At 42.1% G+C, this 9764-nt stretch overlaps 1 protein-coding gene across 2 annotated transcripts; it reads left to right on the forward strand.

Annotated features, from left to right (window-relative positions):
* Positions 1–1328: 1328 nt before the first annotated feature.
* Positions 1329–9556, forward strand: Cysltr2 (cysteinyl leukotriene receptor 2). 2 transcript variants are annotated; one of them, XM_057786268.1, is made up of 4 exons: positions 1329–1454; positions 2906–2971; positions 4813–4956; positions 7578–9556. In XM_057786268.1, exon 4 carries the CDS (start codon positions 7622–7624, stop codon positions 8600–8602), a length of 981 nt encoding a protein of 326 aa, XP_057642251.1. In that variant the 5' UTR covers positions 1329–1454; positions 2906–2971; positions 4813–4956; positions 7578–7621; the 3' UTR covers positions 8603–9556. The 2 variants fall into 2 exon arrangements, with proteins under 2 accessions (XP_057642251.1, XP_057642252.1); XM_057786269.1 differs by having other exon boundaries at positions 1428–1454; positions 4906–4956.
* The last annotated feature ends 208 nt before the right edge of the window (positions 9557–9764 follow it).

The following is a 9764-nucleotide window of genomic DNA, read 5'->3' on the forward strand; positions in this document are numbered from 1 at the left end:
GCTAGAACCCAGGCAATATGTATACATTCCTCAAATCTGTGTGTGCGCGCGAGCACATGCGTGTGCCTGTGCTCTTCCTCATCAGTGTGTGTGTGTGTGTGTGTGTGTGTGTGTGTGCTCTTCCCCATCATCCAGGGGACCTTTTCACACTCAGGGACTGTTGTGTGTCGTTTATGCAGGTACAACCTGAAATTTTTATTCTAGCTAAGAAAACACTAAGGTTAATATGGTTCCTCGTGACACGTCTGCTTAATGAAGTCAAATTTAAAACAAGAACAGGAAAAAATATGCCTTTTTTTCTGGGGTCAGACACTAATTTTAGACAATCATCCCTAACTCTATCATCCCTGCTGTGCTAGCTGCTGCTCATATCATATATAATATAGGGGTCTGAATCTTCCGCCAGTACTTTGTTTAGGTGTCCCATGTTTGCTTCTTCTGGAGGTTTCTTTGAATCCTTTGGGAATAGAGAAGGAATCATGGTTCACAGAGGGGTGGTATTTAGACCAACTGAGCTTCTTGGGACAAGTTCTTGTGAATCAATATGACTGTCCCAGTGGGACAGACTGTATTATTAGGGGCATTTAACAGTCATTGATTATGACACAAATGAGCTTTGGGGGGGGAGTGGTGGTAACTGTTGAATTGAAATGACTTTTTTTTTCCCCAGTAGAGGATGGATTTTTTGGTTCATATTCCTGAAGATTAGGTTTTCCGATTCGGTGTAAAGACCTTGGTAGAATGGGATGTTGTTGATGTGAAGTCAGTGTATGATGTTTATAAGATGATGTCTGTGGCTGCTTATATGGCTCAGTTGGTGAAGATGCTTGTAGCTAAGCCTGAGGACCAGGTCTAATCCCTGAAACCCACATTGGAGAAGGACAGAACAAAGTCTGTTAGGATGTCCTCTGATTTGTACAGACACAGTATGACATCTGTGTGTGTGTGTGTAGGTACTTTCATATATCCTCATTTGTGACTGCACGCTTGCACACACATACAGTAAATAAATGTAATTTTAAAAACTAAAAGACTGATGTCTGGAATTAATTATGCAACAGATACTTAAGCATCAGTGAGATATGGAAAGAAAATTTATTTTTAGAATGATTTTTCTCCTAAGAGTTATTAAGCTTTGTTAGCAATCAATTAAATTCAAAACAGCATTTATGGTCTATGTAAAAAAAAAAAATTAGCTTTCTTCCCCCTGAGCAGCAAAAGACCATATTGCTTCGGAATGACAGAGGGAGAGAAGGGTTACTGAATCAGACAATAGAGGTGGCCACAATTAAAAATGGACATGTTGGTCGTAGGGTGACTGTGGAAGATGAGAACATGTGTTTGTTACATCTTGTCTGAAGCTACCTATTTCTACAGCCAGTGACTGTTCACAGCTATAGCAGAAGCAGCCTGCTTCTGAAACTTAGCAACTGTGAACTCCCACAACATTCAAGGTAAGGATTCTTTTGTTTGTTTGTTTCTCTTTTCTTCTCCTCTCCTCTCCTCTCCTCTCCTCTCCTCTCCTCTCCTCTCCTCTCCTCTCCTCTCCTCTCCTCTCCTCTCCTCTCCTCGCCTCGCCTCGCCTCGCCTCGCCTCGCCTCCCCTCCCCTCCCCTTCCCTCCCCTCCCCTCTTGTCTTGTTTTTTCAAGACAGGGTCTCTCTGTAGCTTTGGAGCCTGTCCTGGAACTAGCTCTTGTAGAGCAAATTGGCCTTGAACTCACAGACCTCTGCCTGCTTCTGCCTCCCAAGTGCTGGGATCAAAGGCATTTACCACCACTGCCTAGCAAGGATTCTTTAAATAGCACACACCTAATAGTTGGCTACAAGCACCATTTTCGTTGAGTAGCATGGTGCGAGGTTAAAATGAAGTCTTTTGGCTGGGCTTGTTTTTCACAGTTCCCTGAGGTCTTTTCCATAGAGATTCATGAATGTTTTTCCTGATGCCTTTTCCAAAAGACCAGATGTCTAGCATTCAGATTACATGGAAGCTACCCTGGGGAGCCCTTTGAAGGCACCAGTTTCTTATAGTCCTCCATTGGGAATAAAAGAATAGATTCCAGGACTGGAAGCAACCCCCACATAAGCCCCTTTTAGGAACTTGGAGGGAGGCAGTTAGTTACTTTTCAGGAGAAGGCCAGTGGCATGGCAGGAATCTTATTTAGTGTTCTGTTGCTATGAAGAGACACCATGACCATAGCCACTCTTATAAAAGAAAGCATTTAACTGGAACTGGCTCACAGTTCAGAGGTTTAGTCCATTATCATCACGGTGGGAAACACGGGGGTGTGCAAGCAGACATAGTCCTGGAGTGTAGCTGAGAGCAAAAGAGAGTGAGCCTCTGGGTCTGGCTTGAGCTTCTGAGCATTCGAAGCTCACCCCCCCCCCCCCCCGGTGACACACTTCCTCCAGTACAATCACACCTACTTCAACAGTGACACCTCTTAATACACTGTGAACGTATGGGGACCATTTTCCTTCAAACCACCACAGCAGGAGACAGCTGCAGGTGGAGAGTTTTAGTTTTTCTTTTCTTTTTCTTTTATTATACTGGGGTCTCAAACCCAGGACATCATGCAAGCTAGGCATGCACTCTACGATTGAGCTACAAGTCCAGCCCTCTTTTCGTTGTTTTTTGTTTGCTTTTTTTTTTTTTTTAAGCAAAATTTCTCTGTGTAGCCCTGGCCATCCTGGAACTCACTCTGTAGACCAGGCTGGTCTAGATTTCACAGAGATCTACCTACCTCTGTTTCTTGAGTGCTGGGGTTAAAGGTGTGCGCCATCATCTCCACCACCAGGTTGAGGGTTTTAGAATTCCCTTGGTTCTCAATACCTTTGCTGATGTTTGTGGATGATGGTGACGACAGAGAAGTTTCTGTGTAACAGACAAAACTATGATGCTCTTTAGCAGGCCTAACAGGGAAGGATGCGTCTCTGACTGAAGAGAAGACTTGGAGCTTCCTGAATTGGGAAGGTAAAGTAAGCTACTCCCCTCTGTCCCCCACTGTCATAGCCAGAGCTCTCCCGTGAAGACAACGCTTTATGCAATCTGGATAGAAACAAGGACCAGAGTAACGCCATAGACCTTTAGGGCATAGATTCTCAGAAGATCTCAAGGCATTGACTGTCTATGGTCTGCTCTTATGGCTGCATGAGGAGGGTGTTACTGTAGTTAGGGCACACATTGGGGTATTTTTGACAATCCTTTAAATTACCCCATCATTCTGGCTTAACATCACTGCTAACTGACCACTGCTGTGGGGAGTATATGGAATCAATTTTTCCAAATAGAACTTTTACTATAGCTCCTTCTATAATAGCAAATTACCCCATGGTTCTTCAGTTCATTTACTGTTTTATAGAAGTTCTTAGAGTGTCTAGAGAGTCTCCTTCCTCTTCCTGTCATACCCTCTCCTCCACCCTTTTCTAGTATCTTACTATGTAGCCCAGGTTGTCCTCAAACTTGAAATTATCCCAGTTTAGCCTTCTGAATCTGAGATTTGATGTATGGCCCATCTTAGCCTAAGGGATCTCATTTTGAATTCATGGATTCACCCAAATTCATATACTTTATACCAGTATGAATATCTTTTATCTTTCCTCAGCTGGCATGTCTAACTGAGGCCAGTTTATTTAGCCATCCAAACATTTTATTTCTAGAATAAATTTGTATTCCAAGAGTAAATTCAAGCCAGTGATAATAATATAATATTAGTCGTTTCTAGTTTTTCTTCTGACTTTTGAATCAGCTACATATAAGAATTAAGTCAGGAGTATCAGAGGAAATACTAAAAGGTCTGCAGAGGGTATGATGATCTCATACCAGAGTTACCAGATCACGAACATCTTTTTCTAAGCACAAGGGTGCATGATCCCAGACTTTAGAGTCTTACAGCAATGCATGGAGGAAGAGTCAAGAAAGCTGCACAGGAAGGGTGACTGAGTGCCCCCATCAATAAAAGCAACAGGGAAGTTACTGAGTTTAGTTGGGGTCCTAGAGCTGACTCAGTTGAGTTGGCTTAAGGCTTCTAAAAGCCCTGCTGTGACGGATATGACTCTTAGCCAAGACAGGCAAACAGGGGCCACTAGACCCAAGGAAAGACCAAAGTGCATAATGGGTCTCTGTGGTTGAGTTGGCACCCTTGTCAGCTTGCTCAGACTTTGAATGACTGAAAAGAAAAGTGGTGTTGTAAGCCTAGACTCTTAAAAGAAAAAAAAATCTTTTGGCACGGAACTGTTATGATAAGTTTGTAGGTTAAGCATAAACATGGTTCTATTTTTCGTATTTAATTTGGTTATCTATTCTTTGAGGAGTTTATAAACATACACAATGTATTTGGACCATATTCACTGTACACTCCTCCCACAAGTTCCTCATCTCCCTCCCAACTTCGTATTTTTTTTCCTTTACAGCCTATTAACTCCAATTAGAATCATCTGCACATGTACATAACGCCATTCGTGGGAGCTTGGGCAACTTAGGAGGAACCTAAAAAGAAAACTGAGCCCCCCTCCTTCAGTCTATCAACTGCCAGTAGCTCTTAGCTCAAGAGTGGGGCCTTGTGAACTCTTTCTCCGCCCAATAAGCATGCTTTTTTAAAACCTAAAACAAAAGTATAACCCTTGGAATACTTTTTTATTAACATATTTTACATAAATATGGTTAACTATGAAAAAAGTCAGCTTTCATTTTAACTTATCATCTTTTTATGACTAAGTTCAATAGGCAAAAGAGAGCTCATGTTAGTTTTAAGTTAATTAAAAGTCAAAGGATATTTAGCAATCTGATTATCCACGTTGTCCTCCTTGTCACAGGATGAAGGGGACCATCTGTTAGAGGCCACTTTTAGCAACCTGAAGACAGTTTAAGCTGCAAAAGACATATGATGACCTTCTTCTGGTTTTCAGGCCTGAATTTGGGAAAGCAAGAATCAAGAAGAGTTGGTCAAGACACAAGATGTAAGTCCTACCTAACTGGAGTCAAGAAATAATTCTGACAACATTGTAGAATCATAGTTAGCAGTAGTTGCTAGGAGCTTAACTTTGAATTTTGGGAAAACAAGGGATCTTTCTGAAAATAGCTTAAAAGGATATTACAGACAAAAAGTAACAATGTTTTATTGACAAAAATTACTCATGGGCATAAAATAAGAATTATTTTACATAAAGACCCACATTCTAATTTGACTTGCTTTGTACATTATCTGTATAACAATTTACAACAAATGTTTTCTTAATATGTTTATTTATCTAGATGTACACATACATTCAAATAACTGGTATTTTGAAAATGTTTGGCATACTGCCACCACCCTACCAGCCATGTGCGCTAGACAGAGAGATGCTAACATCATCCTTACTCAGAGAAGCTTCTCTTTGCAGTGAAAGCAGGGATCCATGGCTTCTAGGTGTCGAGAGTACATGACAGCTGAGTCCATGATATCAGAGCATCTGTTTGAAGCTCGGAGGGGATCTGGGGAGAGGAGGGAACACGGGATGAGGCAACGTGAGAGTAGGAAGAAAGGGGGAAGGGCTACAAAGTACTGTTTTCCGGGCATGTCAAAGCCACTGGAAACACCAGCTCACAGCAGCTGTGAACGGGTGCCCGGGGACGGATAGGAGACTGAGATTGTCAACAGGCAGCCGCAGATTCTACAGGGGCACATGCACCTTCCTCTCTCTGCTGCACAATTAGCTACTGGTGGATCTTAGAGGTGAGGGAACCTGTGGTCTTCAGTTGGGTAGCCTCCAGGTTTAACCCAGTGGTCATACAAAGATCCTGGTTCAAATCTGTGGGTCACAAACGGGAAGACTGTAGATGGGGCCCTTGTGGGAGTGAAGTGTATGTTCTGTGGGTACCTGAGAAGAGAGTATGTTCTGCTCTTGTCGAATGATTGTTCTGTAGATCCAGTTCCATCAGTTGGTTTAGATGCTTTTAGTTTCTTGGTATTCTTTGTGTTTGCCTCCTTGCTTCCTATCAGTGACTAAGAGGGGAGGGGATCATGAGGTCACTAATGTAACTGGATTTGCTCTGATATCCTATTTGGGGCTGAGTACCATGGCCTTTCCTTTAACGAAGCATCTCATGGGATTCATGTTCTGTCAAAACTACTTTTGGGAAGTTCAGAATTAAACAAACAAAAACCCTCTGGTGTTCCTATAAGACCATAGGAAGCTAGCACCGGCTCATGGTTTAGAAATGCTAATTCTCCTGATAGCCAGGGCTCAGAAACACTTAGACCTAGCTCCCTACTCTTCTTATTGGTCATCTCTCCCCCAGGTGTACTCCCTTTTTCTCATCAAAGTCACTCTCCCCAAGTCTGTTATTTTGCTTCATGTATTCATAGCTCTGTTGCTTGGTGTATCCCGTTAGAAATTGTATGTCTTCATAGTGGAGAAATTATTTTATCAGTAGAGAATATTCTGTTTTCTGGTAATTTTCTTGGCTCTTAAATCTGGAGCCATTTCTGATTTGGTAACTTACTTTATTTCCTTTTTCTACCTGTCAGTATTGCTATTTGAGGTGAGTGTCTTGAGGGCAATGTCTAAATATGTCTTTTGTCTTCACATTTCAAACTTTCAGTCTGCCTTTTTACTTGTAGATTTAGACCATTGATATTTAGTGTACTTACTGATGTATTGGGATTATGAATCCTTTTTTTTAATCTGTCTATATTACTTGATTTCCTTTTACTGTCTTCGTTTTGGTTACCTGAACTCTTTAAAATATCATCTTAATTCATCTTTAGTGTTTTAGTATAAGCTTTTGTACAGTTTTTTAGTGTATGCTATCACATTATGTAAATATTCTTATCACAATCTCTCAGCACAATTTTGTCAGTTCAAGTGGGGTATAGAATCTTAACCCCCTTCATATATCTTTATTTCCCCTCATAAAGAATATACCAATCAATAGCTCTTCTACATCCATTTAAAACCACATCAAACAGTGTTATAGTTTTTATTTCAAGCATCAAATATACCTTAGAGTTGAAAAGGGAAAGGGAAGCTGCTGTCCTTGCATTCTTTTGCTCAAATGTTCTTTCCCTTTTGCTGGTATTCTAAGGTTACTTTTTTTTTGTTGTTTGTTTGTTTCAAGACAGGGTTTCTCTGTGGCTTTGGAGCCTGTCCTGGAACTAGCTCTGTAGACCAGGCTGGTCTTGAACTCACAGAGATCCGCTTGCCTCTGCCTCCCGAGTGCTGGGATTAAAGGCATGCACAACCATTGCCTGGCCTCTAAGGTTACTTTTTATTTGTTGCTTTCTCCTTGGGGAATTTTATTTAGGTATCCTTTTAAAAATATTTATATATTTTTATTTTATGGTATGAATGTTTTACCTGCATGCCTGTAGGCCCACTGTAGATATGCCTGATGTCCATAGATCCACCGTGAGTATGCCTGATGTCCATAGGTCCACCATGAGTATGCCTGATGTCTGTAGAGGTCACAAGAGAGGGTCAGAGGAACTTGCTTCTCTCCAAGGGAGAATAAATGCTGCAAATGTTTGATTAATGATCAGGAAGAAAACTGGAGTTGAACAAAGTAATTTTTATGTTAATTTCTTTTTAACCCAATATAGAGAGAAAACTTATATCCTAGCCTCTGTCCAACTCTGTATCAGAAATGGAACCAACTGAGGTCTCGAGCAATAATAGTGACAGGAACTGTACAATAGAAAACTTCAAGAAGGAATTTTACCCCATCGTATACCTGGTAATATTTGTCTGGGGAGCCTTGGGAAATGGCTTCTCCATTTATGTCTTGCTACAGACTTACAAGAAGTCCACATCTGTAAATGTTTTCATGCTCAACCTGGCCATTTCAGACTTCCTGTTCATAAGTACCCTGCCATTCAGGGCTGACTACTACTTAAGAGAGTCCAATTGGATATTTGGGGATCTGACCTGCAGAGTTATGTCTTACTCCTTATATGTCAACATGTACACTAGCATTTATTTCCTAACTGTGCTGGGTGTTGTGCGTTTCCTGGCCACTGTCCACCCTTTCCAGCAACTCCACGTCACCAGCGTCAAGACCGCCTGGATCCTCTGTGGGATCATATGGGTTTTTATCATGGCTTCCTCAGCGATGCTTCTGAAGAATGGCTCTGAGAAGAAGAACGACATTATACTGTGCCTGGAGATGAGTCCCCTGAAGTTTAAGAAGCTACTGATCATGAACCACGTTGCGTTGGTGGCAGGCTTCCTGCTCCCATTTGCCATACTCACTATCTGCTACCTACTGATCATCCGGGTCTTGTTAAAGGTGGAGATTCCAGAATCAGGTCTGCGGGCTTCTCACAGGAAGGCCTTGGTCACCATCATCATTGCCATGATCATCTTCCTCCTGTGTTTCCTGCCTTACCATGCACTGCGAACCCTCCACCTGGTCACATGGAAGGCGGATGCCTGTGGAGACGCGTTACATAAGGCCACGGTCATCACACTGGCCTTGGCTGCGACCAATAGCTGCTTCAATCCCTTTCTCTACTACTTTGCTGGGGAGAATTTCAAAGAACGATTAAGGGATGTATTCAACAAAGATTGTCTACGGAAGGCAAAAACAAAGTGCCGCCTTCCTCGGATAGCTGAAGAGCAGAAATAAGCGTTCGGGGAGCTGTTATGCAAGTGTGCTCTCAGGTGTGCTCGTGACTCTTGGTGTTCACCTTCATCTCCTCATGGTCTCCAAATACTTTGTATTTGTATCATAACCAATACATCTTGGTTCCCAGCATTGAACTGACCACAACGTTTGTGAATAAAGCCTATTTCAGAGATGTCATTGGATGCATTTGTAGTAGTTGGGACTAAATGAGAAATGTAGAGGAAGTATTTCTCCTGGAATGTTGCACACTGAAATGTGATATTGGGGAAAATGGCCAAGCACAGTCATGTCAGCTCAGTCATGCTATGCTAAGTCTCTGCTAAATTCCCAACTTTAAGACATCCTCAAGCACCCCAGCTTCTCAACTCCTTTCCCTATTAAAGCCCTTGAGACATAGCCAAACCTACTGGGGGCCTCCGTGTAGCATGGAGAACATCCTAAGAACTCAGGAGCAGACTTTGGTTTGAAGAGGAAGATTGCTCTGTAACAAAGCAAGTCCAGACAAGGTTGGTGAGAGGAAAAGGAGGAGAAGGACTAAGACAAAAGAGAGTGAGTGATACGGAGAGGTAAAGAGTAATTTCATGTTGCCCCAAGAGCAAACGAAGTAGAGGAATGTGCCTATTGTGTATTTCTTGCCAGGGATTTGGAAGACCAAAGAGAGGGGTGGGGTGGAATCACTTCTCTAGGGGATACAGGGATCATGTGTGGAAAAGGGAAGAGGTGGAGTCATGGACTCACATCCCAGTTTTACTTTTAGACCTGGGTTTGGATTGATGTCAAGGTAGTCATGGCTCCTTCCTATTGGCCCTCTGGTATCGGGGCCAGCTCGATTCCAGAAATAACCAGGCCAGCTTAATTTAAACAATTATATTTTTAATTGCTATAAGGGGAAACTCATGCCACAAGAATGGGAAGTCCAAGTTCCTCTGTGTCTGGTGGGAATCACCCAGAGAGAGAGAGCACACCTGGTCTGTTCCAGTTTTTCTTTCTGGGCTCCAGGTAGCCACGCCTTAACTAGGCATGATTGGTTAACAGAGCTTCCCCATCATCTCCCCCTTTTGTCTAAACAAGATCTATCCAAACCCAATACAATATACAATAGGAACAGATACCAAATATAAAATTACAAACAATATAAACAATATTAAACAAGAAACATATA

The sequence above is a fragment of the Chionomys nivalis genome, chromosome 12 (assembly GCF_950005125.1).
Source record: "Chionomys nivalis chromosome 12, mChiNiv1.1, whole genome shotgun sequence".
NCBI lineage: Eukaryota > Metazoa > Chordata > Mammalia > Rodentia > Cricetidae > Chionomys > Chionomys nivalis.